Source organism: Mustela nivalis, assembly GCF_964662115.1.
Source record: "Mustela nivalis genome assembly, chromosome: 2".
Classification (NCBI taxonomy): domain Eukaryota; kingdom Metazoa; phylum Chordata; class Mammalia; order Carnivora; family Mustelidae; genus Mustela; species Mustela nivalis.
The window spans coordinates 141,661,614-141,677,992 of NC_139021.1; the positions used below are offsets into that span (position 1 = coordinate 141,661,614).

General features: G+C 38.7%; 1 protein-coding gene across 10 annotated transcripts in view; it reads left to right on the forward strand.

Annotated features, from left to right (window-relative positions):
- The window catches only part of NRG3 (neuregulin 3), a 1,043,540-nt gene that overhangs the window by 446,217 nt on the left and 580,944 nt on the right, over positions 1-16,379 (forward strand). For all 10 annotated transcript variants that reach the window (XM_082719379.1, XM_082719385.1, XM_082719381.1 and 7 more), the window contains exon 2: positions 9,543-9,672. In XM_082719379.1, coding sequence (XP_082575505.1) covers positions 9,543-9,672 — 130 coding nt within the window. The remainder of the gene's footprint in view (positions 1-9,542; positions 9,673-16,379) is intronic.

Consider the following 16,379-nt stretch of genomic DNA (forward strand, 5'->3'; position numbering starts at 1 on the left):
TCTCTTTGTCTTTCATTCTTTTAAGTAGAGACATTTTGATGGCTACAGAGAGCCTTGAACCACAGATGACACAAAGGTCTGGGAAGCAAAAATGAATCTCAGCTTCAAGACAATTCTGATTCACCATGGAAAATAATAACATTTGTTATTCTTTTCATCTGTTTGTCTTATAGTTTCTGGTTTCTGGAAGATGGGAATATGATTTTTTTCCTTATTTAGGGTGTGTGTGTGTGTGTGTGTGTGTGTGGTGTTGCGTGTGTGTGTGTGTGTGTGTGGTGTTGCGTGTTCCTAGTAAATAGCCCATCACCAAATAATTACTCAATAAATATTTATTGAGTGAAAATATGCTATAGGCTGAATGGTTGTATCCCCAGAAATTCATATGTTGAACAGTAACACCCAATAATAGTATTAGGGAGTGGAGTCTTTTGGGGGTGATTATATCATGAGGGTGAATGTCTCCTAAATGGACCTAGCATTCTTATCAGAGAGACTCCAGAGAGCTCCCTCACCTCCCATCCCCATGTAAGGACATAGCAAGAAGTCAGCCACCGGTGAACCAAGAAGCCCTCACCAGACATCAAACTTGCTACCACCCTGATCTTGGACTTCCCAGACTCTAGAATCATCAGGAACAGATTTCTGTTGTTTGTAATCCTTAGTCTATGGTATTCTGTCATGGCCACCCCCATGGACTAGGATGATACCCTCATACCAACCCTAAAATACAGACTTTCACCTATTAGAGATGAAACTTTTTAATATCCCCATAGAGACTTCATTTCTTCTAATCAAACAGTCTTACCAGGTAATTTGAACTGTGAGCTTATGACCCCATAGGCTCAGGAAAGCAGGAGTACATTACCACAAATAAGTAGCTTAAAAATCCAGGATGTAAGAAGTCCATAGGAGAGCTTATCATGGACACAAAAGCATCTCTTCACACTGGTCCAAAGAGAGGGCATATAAGTAGATTTATTTATTTATTTATTTATTTATTTTGCAAAAGGACCTTGTCTTCTGTCCGGTCCCAAATAAAGTCACGTAGTACTATCATGTGCTTATTTGGAAACATCACAGTCTGGCTGCTAGAGGGACCACTTTCCACTGTTTCAGACATCCCCTTACTTACACATGAGCAGCAGCATTGGAAATTAGAAATGGCATTATAACTGCATATGAAATCCAATACCGACAGCTGAGGAAAGACTATGACCCTTTGCAGGTGACTGGCTAGGCTTGAATTTTGAAGGAAAGATGAGTGCTAGGTTATTTGGGTGAGGCCTTTTGAGCTTCTCCAGCATAGAGACCTCAACTAACACACTTCATTCATGTCCCTGCCTATCTTCTAAGTCAGGTGCATCAAGGCATTTTAATCAGATGCCATTTTAGATCTGAATCCCTCAGCTCTCCATTCCACACTATGTTCCCAAAGCAACTTTTTATTGGGATTTGATTTCCTTTTTAGGATTTGATTTCCTACACAAGAATGCCTTTCAAAATGGGACTGCTGTCCATGCTGGGGACAATGTTCTGTTCTCTGTGACTCTTTACTTCCCAGATGCACCTTTACATGGCATAGAGTGGGTGAAAATCCCCCTTGCAACATCTTCCCATCCCATCTGCCTGAGCTCTACTGTGAGGCTTCTGCAAGTCCACAGGTGACACACTCACCTTGAAAGCACAAGCACCGTTGAGCCACCTACAACTCCCATCATGTTCTCATTATACACAATCACAAAACACTTCCTCATTTGTTTTCCCACATGTGTCCAACATAGAAGACTCCCTGGGACTTCACTTTCTTCTTTCCCTCTTATATTCATCTCACACCACCATCACACACGTACCTTCAGCATGATAAGGTAAGCACCCCCTTGTAGCTCCATAGCTGTAATAGTGTGTTTAGAGATAAATGATTAAAAAAAAAAAATCTGTGTTTTGTGTGCCTGGGTAGCACAGTCACTTAAATATCCAATTCTTAGTTTCTGTTCAGATCACAATCTCAGGGTTGTGGGATAGAGCCCCGTGGTGGGCTCCATGTTCAGCATGGAGTTTGCTTGAGATTTTCTTCTTCCTCTGCCCCTACTCACCACCACCCCATCCCAACCCCCACCATGGTTATGTACTCTTTCTCTTTCTCTCTCTCAAATAAATAAAGACATATTTTTAAAAAAATATCTATGATCATGATGGGAATGGCCCCAAGGCTGACTGATGAAGATCAGGGTTTTGTTTTGTTTTGTTTTGTTTTTTTAAATTCTCATGGGTTTCAAAGGAAAAGTAAATAGTCATATATCTTTAATAAACATTTATATGTTTGTTTACTCAAGAACTTTCTCCAAGATTCAAATCTCTTGCCTGCCAAGTATGCACAGAGGTAATGTTGAAAGTATTTAATAAGTAGTATGGAAAGGACAGGATTAATCAGAATAAATCTGTCCAGAGCTGGAGCAGCCAACAGGATCAATGGTGTGGTTAGTTGAGTTCGAGAATCAGTTTGTGGAGGAAGAGTAAGACTTGGGCTTTCTATAGGTTTATTGCTAGGTGCCTTTGTGATGTCCATCAGGAAGGGAAAGGCGGGCCTATTGAGCTCATAAACAGCAGTAGGCTGAAGGTCTATCTATGAGAGTTACCAGCATGTTGGCAAACCAACATGCTGGTAACTCTCATAGAACCAAAGCAGCTGATTCTCAGAGAATTATCTGGAAAGCTTGTTAACCGAGCATCCCACCACTCACTTCTGGTTTCTTGTGCACTAAGTTTGGAATGGGGCTCATGAACTTGACAGGTAATGCTGATGCTGCTGAAAAGCAGGAGGAAAATCAACATTCGGTGATAATATAGGAGCCAATGAAAGGTTTTTCCCAAAGGGGGGAGTGGCTGAGTACAGGTGCTTCTGAGAGTTCAAACAAGGTGAGAAAAAAATGTGCAAACATCCATCCAGTGGGTTTAGAGACGCCTAGTGACATAGACGGGACCATTTCAGTGAACCATATGGGGAGCAGAGATGGTATCTAGGAAGCATGTAGCATAGTACCTAGAAGCCGCCCAAGGGTTTGTGACAAGACAAGGACTCCTGTGACAGTAGCTGCCATTCTAACTGTTATCGCTGAATTCAGTTTGTCTAGGCATGTGTATGCATCAGGTAGAAGGAAATAGATTCAGCTGGAGGATAAACTCTGCAATTTCCAAATAAATGCATTTCTATCGAATAAGCTATGTCTCGTGCAGGCTTATTTAAACTGGTGCAGTCTTTAGAAGCAAGATTTCAGACTGTAGGGAGGCAGGTATGTCATGCAAATTTAAGAAGGGTCCTTTCTACAATTGCTGTGGGAGTGGATGGCTCTGGGATATATCAGGAGTTGTCAGTTCTCACAGCAGCCCCATGACTCAATGGAACTGATAGATTCCTTGCCCCACGTTCCCCATTTCTCCCATGCCTGCAGAGTGAACGATGTCTGGTCTCTGGCAGCAGGAAGAAAGCTATCTTTGCCTCCTACCAGCTGAGGAGTGCTTGGTTTCCCTTTCAAACACTACTGCATTCTTCTTGCGATTTTCCTTAACCGTTAAATATTTTATAAGTCAGTCTCCTGCCAGTGCTCCTTACTGGGTACCTGAAAAATGGCAGATTCAACTGGGAATGGTAATGTATGATGGTAGGTTTCAGTTATACCACTCCCATGGAATGGAGGAGTCTGCTGGAGTTCATGACCATATTTAAATGGGTGCTGGCCTGTAAAGGTGTTTTGCTAATCCTAAAAGCTTTTAGATTGCGTCTTAACTTGTCTCAGAGAATTCTCATGAACTCAGTGGGGGAAAGGAAGAAACTGGTCGATGACTCTGACATTTGCAAACCGGGAGTGCGTGGAGTGGATCTGGGGTTTATGCTGCGTGTGATCATTTTCCTTCCTGAGGTGCTCTCGTGTTCTTCCTATCCAGAATTCCTTTCCCCATGCCGATGAAATCTTGCCCACTCATGACCCAGCTCCAGTGCCAGCCCTTTGGGAAGCCTTCAGAGATAACTATAGCCTGAATTAGGCTCTCCCTTTATTTTGATTATCTACTGCAATTATTATCTGTAATAGTCTATTTAGCGCCTTGTTCCTGCAACAAAATCTGTGTTCCCACAGTGTGCAGTGTTGTGCTGGCAACAAAGAAAGCCTCAATAAGTAATATTCAGGTTCAACTTAGTACTTAAGGGGGAAAACCAGTCATTGTTTTAATTCATGAAAAAATTAACTTTCATTGCAAAATCTGCAGGGATTTCTGTTTCCCGGCCTTACATTTTCTTCCCATTTTTTCCTTTAATGAATTAACCACCACCACTTCCCACTGTGCGTTTAATTACTGTACTGATTGCTTACTATGTATGCTACATGGTGTGGAAAGAATACAAAACTTGAAAGCAAAGCACTCTCCCTGACCTCCCTGGGGATAGAAACCAAAACCCATAAAAAATATAAGAAAACACATTAAATGACATATAACAAGTGCCAGATGAGTGGTCTGGATAATTGTACAGCCCCTGTGGTCTCAAGTGAATAGGTACTAGTTCCTTATGACAGCAACTATGCTTTCTTGGCCTGAGACCTTAACTTTGGTCATGGTGCTTGGAAGGTCCGTCCTTAGCACCATCTCTGTTCATCTGAAGCTTAACATTCCTTTGTCCTCTCTTTCCGAATATCATCCCTCCTTTTTTCTCTCCTCCCATCCCCTCTTCCCATGGACTTCATTTGTTTTTCCCTCCTCTCATCAATTTCTATACACTTTACCTAAATTGCTTCTGAAGCTCTTCTTGAGTTCTAACTTCTAAACATGTACTCATAGGGAGTTTTTCTTTTATGAAAAACCTGCATGGTTTTCAGTATAGGACATTTAGAAAAATGCTCGTATAAGAAGATCATTCTTCTATAAACACCTGTTGTGTTCACCTCTGTGTCAGGCCGTCCATAAGACCTTCGATCAGAGATGAGAAGATCCTCTCCGTCCCCCAGGAGCTCATGGCCTGTTCAGAGGGGAGGTCCCTGGGCTAATGCAGAGAAGTGAATGATATCTGGGAAGGAGTTACTCTTTAAACAAATGGGAATTCATGGGAATGGTAGGCTTCTCCTTGTTTACTTACCTGAGACTTAATCCATGGGATTTTTTTGAAGACAATCAAAACCTCTATAAGAAATTTGTTTATCAGGTTACATGCCTAGAAACAGAAGATGCCCTTTGAATTTTAAATACATAACAAAATAGTAGCATATACTGTGGTCAGTTTAGTGTACTAGACTATAGTAAAAGTGAATCAGTCTTAAGTATATAAACAGGTTTCATGATAAGTTTACCATGAGAGCTCCATACCTGATTGTTAAAGCGTCCCAAGGTTATTTAAGGTCATGATAGCTTGGAGTTAGATCACATACATTATGTCATCCTTTCAAATGTCCCCTATTTCCTCTTTAGAACAAAATACTCACCTGGAAACTTCAAATCCTGTGGGGTCACTTTCAGGCACAAAAAGGTAATGAAGAGGTGTACCTCATACTTTATTGTTATCTCAGTTGCATTTATGTTCTATTTTAGATGTTTGTAGTATATTTTATATGTAAGACAATTAACCAAATATATACATACATGCACTGGTAAGTAGATATGCAGATATTGGAGGGTGTCATCTAAAATTATTGTTGTCTCTTTGGTGGGCTGAGCTTGGTCATGAGTGATAAAAAGCCTAATAATCACTAGGCCAGGCACAGTTTACTTTCTTACCTTATTTACTACTTTACAATGGTGGGTAGGTGGTCTGAGAGTTAGTATAATGGCCTAGTAATTCCATTAAGACATTTTTCTGTCTTTCCATTGACATATTTGGCATGATGCCTTACAAGTGTAAACTTTTATCACAGTGAATATTATTTTCTTTGCCCAATCCCTTGTGATTTTAGGTGAGTGATAAATGGACACTGTGTAGTAAAGTGTTTAGGTAAATTCTAAGGTTTCAAATTTATTGATGATTGCAGTCTACTTATAAAAGGAGTAAGCTTAGCATTCTGTTACTGTTTATTGTATTAAGATGTTAAAAATTAAGATGTTAAAAAACAGCCTGGGTGGCTCAGTGGGCTAAAGCCTCTGCCTTCGGCTCAGGTCATGATCCCAGAGTCCTGGGATCAAAGCCCCCGCTTCAGACTCTCTGCTCAGCAGGGAGCCTGCTTCCCCCTCTCTCTCTGCCTGCTTCTCTGCCTACTTGTGATCTCTGTCTGCCAAATAAATGAACAAAATCTTAAAAAAAAAAAAAAAGATGTTAAAAATACTCAACGGTGGTGTTTCCTTGAATCCAGCCAAGTCATTATAAGGGATAAACATGTGTATTTGTGTTAAGTTTTAGATTCTCTAAGCTATGGAAATAGAAAACCTGAGTACATGTTAAGCCTGACATCTCTGTACTCTCTCACCTCGGACTTTTGCAGAGGCATTTACTTGGGCTTCTGATACACCGAAATGTGCTAATAGACAATAACGTGATGGGGAAGGCTATTGGTAGAATGGGGAGGTAATCGCTGGAGACAGCATTTGTCAGATGAAAACTAATTGATTGTAATTGCTTTGCCATTGTATTGCTCTTGGAGTCTGTAGCTTGTTAAAACCACTGATTGTAAAATAAGGATCTCACTTTTTATGCTGTAGGTTATGTTAATGAAAAGCTGTTCTTAGAGGAATGATCAGTGAATATCAATAAATGGATAATAAGAAATTAAAGGAAAACTAACTGATCATGAGTTAATATACTTCAGCGGTCAGGGTAGCAATCAACTGTGTGGTGTTTCATATTGAATATTTTGCTCAGAGCTCTTGAATTTTAAATATTTCCAGTAGAGAGAGAGATTGATTCTGTGTACCTATTGCAAACTGTCTTCATAACGGATCTTCTCTGTAGAGGAGATCTCCTGGAAAACAGAAAATGTGTCTGTTTTGCAGAGCCTTTATTTTGTGCCAAAGTATTAATAGATAGATATTTTGAAGTGGAAAAATAAGTTTCTGTTGTACCACCAAAAAAAGAGGATATTCGATGTGGGCTGTTTTGATGCCCAAATTATATGAGCAGTGTATAAGTGAAGACTTCTATGAATCTGAGGACAAGGTGTGTTTTTCCAATATTCCTCAATATTAAAGTAGATATACTAAAATGGTAATATTGGTGTGAAATTATATCTAACTTATTGTGCGATATGCATTAACTCTTATATGATTGTGATGATGTCTTTAACGATCATATCTTTTACCAAGGGCATTTAAAGTGTTAGCAGTGTTAGAGTGATCCAGATTTATTAAAGACATTTTTTCCTGAACACCCATTGTGATTCAAGGCTCCACCTCTGACCTTAAGGAAACACACAGACTAAAGAAACAGATAAACATGTGAACAAATGGCTACTTGCAGCATTGAATGTTGAAGCAGTGATGTGAGTGGTAAAAGGTGTTCTTGAGACACAATGGGAAAATGATGTAAACTTTGAAGGATTTCTAGTTGTCTTCCAGCAAAGAGAAAGATGGCCCAGGAAGAAGGAGCAATGTGACAGCTCCTGGTGTTTGGAGAAAAAGAAAAATAATCAGTAATGAAGTTGTGTGTCTTGGCTCACAAGGTGACACCAGAGGGCAAAATGCCACTGGTTTATGTGAGTCTCTGAGGAATTTGGAGTTATTCTTATGGGGATGGAGGGCCGCTGAGGATTCTAAGATGTGGGAAGGGTATGAGTGTATTTTGCTTTAGGGCAGTCACTTTCCCCTCAGTTTGGTTAATGAACAGGAAGAGAGACTTCCAGTGGCTTCCAGTTACTCAGCTGGTTGGTTATAAGAACCCACACTATGAACATTATTATTAATCTAGATCCGAAAAAGGGAATTAAAGGAGCTTGAATACAGAATCATTTATTCACCTTTGACTTTATTTTATTTTATTTTTTAAATGTTTGTTTATTTGAGAGAGAAGGAGAGAGAGAGAGAGTATGAGCAGGGACAGGGAGAAGGAGAGGCGAGAGAGCATCTCAAGCAGACTCCCCACCGAGCCCGGCTCTGGACTTGATCTCATCACCCTGAGATCATGAGCTGAGCTGAAATCAAGAGTTGAACACGTGACTGACTATGCCTCCCAGATGCCCCCCTCTTTGACTTTTTAAATATATTTTTTCTCCAATGTGGCAGTGGAATTGGTGCTAATACTTGAGTTGCTTAAAACTGTGAGAATAAAATATGTGCGTGTGATAACAGAGTCTGTATCTAGTAGACAGGACATACTTATGGCTAGTTTCATATTTAGGAAAAGGATGCAGACATACAGCCTAATTTAAAAATTTTAGTAATTATGATTTTAAAGCAAATGTTTAAAATAATGCTTAAAAATGACAGTAATTTGGTTCTGTTAGGTATATGCCAGAAATATTCTTCACATTTGAGATTCTGTTTCAGAATTTAGAATATTTGCATTTTAATTACATAAGAAAAGGGGGAAAAAGTAGACTAATTTGTTCAGCTCTTAACCTATTAGAACTGTAACTAAAAACAAAAAAACGCTTAGAAACTGACATTGGTTTCCACAGAACAGTTGCAATATGCATTGATCAGATGTTTAATGACATTTGGCAACAATAAAGGGAAGGAGATCCTGTTTCAATCTTTCATGCAACATGTTTGTTAAAAACTGAGTGAATGAAAGCGGGATTGAGGTGTTTGCCTGCAGAATCATTCCACTTTTACTGTTACCGTGTCCTCGGTGGGGGCTTATAGAGTGATTCCAATTGCTAAAATGTAGAGGAGAAATTTAGAAAACTGAATACAGTGCTTGTCGTAGTCAGCCGGGGCTGTTTTAACAGATTGGGTAGCTCATAAACACATGAAATTTATTTCTCACAGTTTTAGAAGCTAGGAAGTCCAAGATCTAGGTGCCTGGAGATTGAGTGTCTGGTGTGTGGAGAGGACTTCTTGGCTCATAGAGTACTATCTTCTTATGACTGCAATGGGCAACAGAGGTTTCTGGGGAACTGTTAGAAGAGTACTAATCCTATTCATGACCTAATCCCCTCCCACAGGCACACCTGTTGGTACCATCTCATTGTGATTATGTTTTACCCTGTGAGTTTGTGGGAGCACACACCATTAGGTCATGAAATGTCATATCCAGCTGCATTTCTTCAGTCCAGTGGAGGGTCTATGCTCTTTCTCTCTAGAGGTGAAGGGTCAGCGCGTAGAAGTCCTCAGTGCAGGGCACCTGGTGGCTCAGTGGGTTAAAGCCTCTGCCTTGGGCTCAGGTCATGATCCCAGGGGCCTGGGATCGAACCCCGCATCAGGCTCTCTGCTAAGCAGGAAGCCTGCTTCCTTCTCTCTCTCTGCCTGCCTCTCTGCCTACTTGTGATCTCTGTCTGTCAAATAAATAAATGAAATCTTAAAAAAAAAAAAAAAAGAAAGAAATCCTCAGTGCACAGATCCTGGCCAGGGTTTTGACCTGGGGTGACCGACTGTGCTGCTGACAGTGGTTCTGTCTGTGTTTCTTTTGACAGATACAACGACGTATTCCACGGAGCGGTCTGAGCACTTCAAACCCTGCCGAGACAAGGACCTCGCATACTGTCTCAATGATGGCGAGTGCTTTGTGATCGAGACCCTGACGGGATCCCATAAACACTGTCGGTAAGCCACTGATGGCTGGCACCGGAGGCAGGCCCTCCGAGAGGCCTGGCGGCAGAGGGTGGTGGTTGAGCTCTGGAGTGTATGTGGGATGCTTTTAGTCTAGCTGTTGGAATGGCAAAATCAGGAGTCATAATATGGGTGACTTTAGTATTTGAGGAAGGTAAAACTGAATTAAAATAGACAAGATCAGAATTTTACCTAAGCAAAGACGGGTTTTCATTTATATCTACCACTTTAGTAGAAATACTTACTCCCTTTAGAAGCCTGCATTGTTGGTGTAGGACTTAGACACATTGGCCTGACACAATAACCCTTTCTTGAGAAACTCCAGACTGTGGCATGACAAAGCAAACTGCTCATCTAAGATCATGCAGCTCAATGTTGATTGTGAACCAAACCCCAGACTGTGACTGTGTCCAGAGAAGACTGGAGCTCATCTTGATTCTGCCCTCGTTTATTAATTTCATTATTTTTCTAACACCTCTCTTGATAAAATGCTCTCCAGCAAGATGTTGTAAATGAAATCATAGTCCTGTTACTCTCGAGGTAGAGAACTACTTAGGGAAATTCCCAGTAGAGATCAGGAGGTGTTTAATTGGTTTTTAGAGACTTAAGGTTATATAAATGCTAAAAATAAAAAACAGGTGGAGCTAAATAGTGCACTTGTAAGCACTGCAGCTTTAAGGTTCCGTAGAAGAATCAAATTAGCATCCCCAAAATATTTCCCACTGAGCTTTTATTTCCAGCACTACCCGGGTAATTTGTTTTTTTTTTTTTCTTGCAATTGTATATGCTTCCGTGAACATATGTGTCCACACCCCTTTCCTTCTCTTTATTTACTTTTCTCATATGACACACTTATTAAATTAATTATTCTGAACCATGAAGCATGGAAAATTATGACTTTTTTCTCTCTATATTGCTATTATGAAGCTTCATTCTGTGTTGTTTTATTAAGACGGCATTGCGAAATGCACCTTGTAGTAAGGAGCTTCGAACATGTTGGCAAATCTTGCCTGACTCTAAGGGCCAGCTTCAGTCCACGAGGAAGATGAGTTGTCCCAATGGGCAACACAGGTTTGGAAGAGCCGATAAGTGACAGTGGTCTTCTGTCAGGATAAACAGGACGAGACCTGCTCTCATGCTTGAGAACATGGCTTCCATATGACTTGGGGACTATTATTACATTTACCGTACTTACAAAATTTACACCCCATTTCTGTCCTCTGGGAAACTAGGTTGGGGATGAAGGAAAGTGGAAATGCTCCTTCCCACATCCCTCTTCTTGTGTTATATTTATTAGGTGAGTGTAGACAGAGGTAGAAAGCACACAAATGACTTTAAGACCTCCAGGGAGAAGCCAAGAGTGATCTACCCACTCCAAGCATGAATTGTATCCAAGCTCTCATAGATCCTCAACCGTACATTAAAGGGATCGTCATGTGGAAGTGGACAGTGCTGTCAGTTATGTTTGAATACCTAATTGATTGGTGGAGGGATTAATCAAAAATATCACCTAAAGCAGTGACTTTTAGGATGGTATTTTACCCAAAGGAGGGATCAAATCAGGCCCCACACAGTATGCAGGTGGGTACAATTAATCTTTTTGAAAACTGAGAGTGTTGCAAATAACAAAATAATTCTTACTTTTTTTCAACATACAGCCTCACTCTATTCTGGATTAGTTCATGGTGTATTAGTTTGCTAGGGCTGCTGTAACAAAGTACCTCAGATTGAGTGGTTTACGCAAGAGGAATGTATTTTATTGTTTAAGCAAGAGAAATGTATTTTATCAGTTCTGCAAGCTAGAAATCCATACTCCAGGTGTTGGCAGAGTTGTTTCCTTTCTGTCTCTCTCCTGGGCTTAGGGATGGCCATCTTCTTGTGTCTTCTCATTTTTTTTCCCTCTGTACGTGTCTGTATTCACATTTTCTCTTATTATAAGGACACCAGTCATATGGCTCTATTTTAATTCACTTATCTCTGCAAAGGCACTTTCTTTAAATATGCTCGCATTCTGAGTTACTGGAGGTTAGGACTTCAACATATTAATTATTTGGGAGACAATCCAGTCTATGATACTATAATGTATCTCAGGTCTGGAAAAAATGTCTTTTGCTTTTGTACATATATGCATGCTGAAGTTTTTTTTTTTTTTTTTTTTTTTTTGCCTACACAAGTGGAGATATATCTATGATTCAGTGGGAAATATATATATATATATATATATATATATATATATATATATATAATTTTGACCTTCTGTCTTCATATTTCTTGCATATTTCAGCCCAGACAACCTGTTATTTAACATAGAGTCACAACATAGCTAATCATGACAAAAGACCAGCCTAAGACAGAATTGGAACTCGAGTAGGTTAATAGATGCCTATAAATCTCCTACTAGAGTGTATGAATAAATCACACATTGCATGTGCCCACTATTCATCTTCTGGGCTTTGCTGTGAATAAAAAGCTTACATTTGTTCCTGCATCAGCCACTTCTAAGAATCCCCATGTAGTTATTAATAATATGTTATTTTGTATAGCACTCTATTTAAGTACCATGTTTCATTCATTGTTCTCCATTCGGCAAATGTTTATTGAGCACCTCCTATCACCAAGATATTGTTGAATAAATACATACAGAAATGAACTTAGGAATTAAATGGCACTGTACTTTGTAATGCACTTGGAGTAAGTGAAGTAGTTTATTGTCAGGAAGTAAGGAAAACTAGGGGAAGTATTTTCACGTGACTGGCATGCTACCGGGGGTATCTGTGATACATTACCAACTGGGCCATGTTTCAAGTCAAATAAAAAACACAATTCAGTATATTAGAACAACAATATGTAGGGGTGTCTGTGAATCTACAGTAAATGTTTTACTTATGACATTCAGATATAAGAGAAATCAAGATAATATTTTTTAGTATTTTAAAAGTAAATTGCAAAAAAAAAAAATAAATAAATTGCAATAAATAAATCCTGTGACTGGGAGCCCATGAATCAAAAAACATTTTCTATGTTGAAAAAGATTGATGATGCTCTAACACTTTTCTGTTTACTTGCCTAAGAAGAGTAGATGCAAACCTACCTAGATCATCTCTGATAGAGATCCCAAAAATGTTTGCTCAAAGTGTTAACAGCATGAATGTTGAGATGAGGGAGATTTCATATTTTTACTGTTATTTTCTTACTCCTTAGTGTATTTTCGGGAAGCTATTTTTAGTATTTAGAAATTATAGAGCAAGCTAATGAAAAATTTAAGAACAATGCCAAGATTCTCAAAATAACTCGACAGAGGGGATTTTAAAGAAAAATAGACAAACTTGGTCTTGCTGAATTTAAAATATGCTATAAAGTCCAAGATCATTGGCTGACAGACTGGCAATACCAGAATCAGGTATGTTCTGGAACTTAGTGTAGAGTAAGGAGAGATCCATAAATCAGAGGGAAGATGAGTCTCATTGCTCAGTAAATTTGGTTGGTGATCAGATAAAACAAATCAAATTTGGGTTTTTACTTTCCTTCTTTATATGAAAAGTTGTTTTTAATGAATTCAGGAGTTAACGTAATTAATAAAGTCTTGAACAGAATGGTAAATAAAATTACATACTTATTTATGACAGCAACTGAAGGGACCTTTGAACAAAAAGCAATGGAAGGAAAAAAATAAACATCCTGGCAAAACCTTGCTTTTTGGTCTGGATAATATAAATCAGAAATGCAATTAAAAGATGAACCACAGTATACCGTATAATAAAATATGGCAAGGAATTAATATTCTGAAGAAGTCATGTAAATCAACTAGTGTAACATTAAAATTAAGTCTCCGTAGGAAAACGGGCAACAAGGGGAACGTATTCTTCCCTTAAAAAAGAATACAAATAACCAATAAACATGAAAAATACTCAGCCTCACAAAGAAATGCAAATTAATTTTTTTTTTGCCTATTACATACTTAATGATTTTTAAAAGCAAATAGTTTGCTGAGAGTAGAGTAAAAGCACACTCTCATTTACTACCTGAGGGAATACATTTTGTTAAGTATCTTCTATATGTAATGTTTCAAAATATTTATATTGTTTCTAAAACTTTTTGCAGTATACAGAAATGTGTATGTAGATTTATTTAAAAGAATATTCACCACAGGTTTATTTGTATTGGAAAAATAAAACAAAACCCTGAATTTGTAATTTTATATACATTAGAATACACCTATGCATTGGATGAATTCAACCTAACTGGAATTTTCATAATGTTTTAGGGCCATGAAAATGCTCGTTATATCATGATGTATATATGAAAATCAAAATATTCTAAATTTGAGCATGCAATAGCAGTCTAATTCTAAAAAAGAGCTTAGTGAAAATTAAAAAAAAAACTAATAGGTTTTGTAACTATTTTCTTCTTCAAACATTATGAATTTTCTAAGATCTGTACATTACACACATATTTCATTTATGTAATACCTGGTAAGACACTTGACCCTTGCTTCTCATGTTTCCATTAAGAAAGATAGATAGTGTCCCTGGTTCTGTTAAATCAAGGTCATTATAGTTCATTATTATTAGGCTGATAAGAGAACTTCCAATTAAGCCCTTCTAGATTAAATACTGCAAAGTCCATTTGAATGTGTCTGCTCCTTCTTTTATTAATAATTCATTTACACTTTTTATGCTAATTCTTTTCCGTGCTGAATTCATCTGTTTTGAAACCTAAAAAAAGAAAAAAAAGAAATAATAGAAAGATATATCCTACAGTAATAAAGCTGGAGGAGAAGGAAAGCAAGTCACTAGAAACTCATTGAATCAAAATATTCTGAATTAAAGCAGAATATTCTTGAACATTTTTTTTAATGTCATTTCTAGAAATTTTAAGAACTTGGGAAATGGTGCTATCTGTAATCTATTTCACTAGAGTGAGAGAGGGAGCCATTGTGACTGAAAAGATTGGTAAGCATTTGACTGGGCCAAACTTGTTTTGAGGCCAAATTCAAGTTAAAAGGATGTGCCTCTCCTGAATTGAAGCTCATTAGATGTTTCGGCAGCCTTGCTGTAAAAATGGATTTTCAAAACTTTGGAAAGGTTGGCATTTTAGCTGAATTTGATCTGAAGCGATCATTTTGGAAATTTGTCAAGCAATTCACTTGGAAGATGCTTGACTCGCATGAAATATGGGACTGCTAGAAAAAGGGAGAAGCCGTCCAACAGCAGCCATTGCTCCAGGCTGTACTTCCATAAATGGGCTGATGGACTGGGCAGTCAGTGATGTGGGTGAAATGCTCCCAGGATTTGGGGAGCAGAGAAAACAATTGAAAGAAGGAGGAGACTTTCGAGAAGTTGCTGTTCCTTACTTTGTCTCATTCTGCCTGTGTAGGTTTTGAAATCAAAGCTTCCATTTTTAAGAGCATTGACTGGCCCAGTGTAACCATTTCCCGATGATATACTATATAAAATTACAGGACCCTCCCTGTCAGTGCTTTGCTCTGTGACTTCAGAGGTCCATTAGCTCACCCACCCAGTGAGGGTCCTCTTTATCAAATGATTCTTCAGTAAGTGCTCTGAGTGCAGCAGCTAATGATTCCCCATGGTTGACACAAGGCAGAAGGGAAATGGAGTTTGGCACACATCCCTGAACTCCATTGGCAGGAGATGACAGAGGCTGAAATATCTCTAAATCCAGGTCTAGTGGCAGAGTCCCTGCAGAATGGAGTTGAATAACAGGGTGAAGAGCCTCAGAAGAATTTTCAAGTTCATTAGTTAAATGTTCATGAAAATGTTTGCCACAATCTGGGTATAATTTGAGTCATTTGTAATAGCCGTGTTCATAGCGGGCTGTCTACTGATTGCCCCTGACGTGGACAAATGAGCCAAGTGATAACTGTTGGCCTATTTTCTGTGGATGAAGTTTGTGAAACTTAAAAAAGTGGCTTAAAAAGCAAAGAACAACAGGACAGTGAACATAATTGCAATTTGATGACACGTAGGCATTGGTTTACTTCTTCTATTTTAACCTGTTTGCACTGGACCCCAGCTGGTTTTCTTAAAGGGCCACTTAAATATTGTGCATAAGTCCAGAGAAGCACATTTGATGGAGAATAGAAACATGTTTTTAGTTAATAGTCAAAGATTCTTCCCTTATTTTAATGTTTTCTGTCTTGATTGGGAGCTCTAGTTGAAACGTGAAATGGTGTTTCTTGAGGTGACTGTTGTGATTTGGATTTCTTGTATCAAAGAATTGACATCAATGTGTTTTTAAAATAGCTTCCTTGTATGATTTGGGGTAAGAGGTACATGAGGCAAATGTGAGCATTTATGACCATCCTGAATTAAAAGCTCTGTCCAGCTTTACACTGGCTGTATGAGGTTTCTCTGCAAGGCATTTAACCACAACCTCCTGTCCTATATTGAAAAGAGAGTCAGACAGACAGACAGACAAACAGACAAATACTGGTCCTAAAGACTGATAGAAGAATGAAAAGTAGCAGCATCAAGAAAGCTCTCAATACCCAATAGACACTCTGTATGTGATATTATTATCCTCGGTTCTTTTCTCTTCTCCCTTCTGCTTGTATTGAAACCAAACCAAAGCATGTTTGCTGCAGTCCTGTGAGAGAAATTGAGTGGTTATCATCTATGTATTTGATTAATTGGGGACTCGGGTTTTAAAAGGTGAGAAGGGGCAGGCTAGAAAATTCCTTG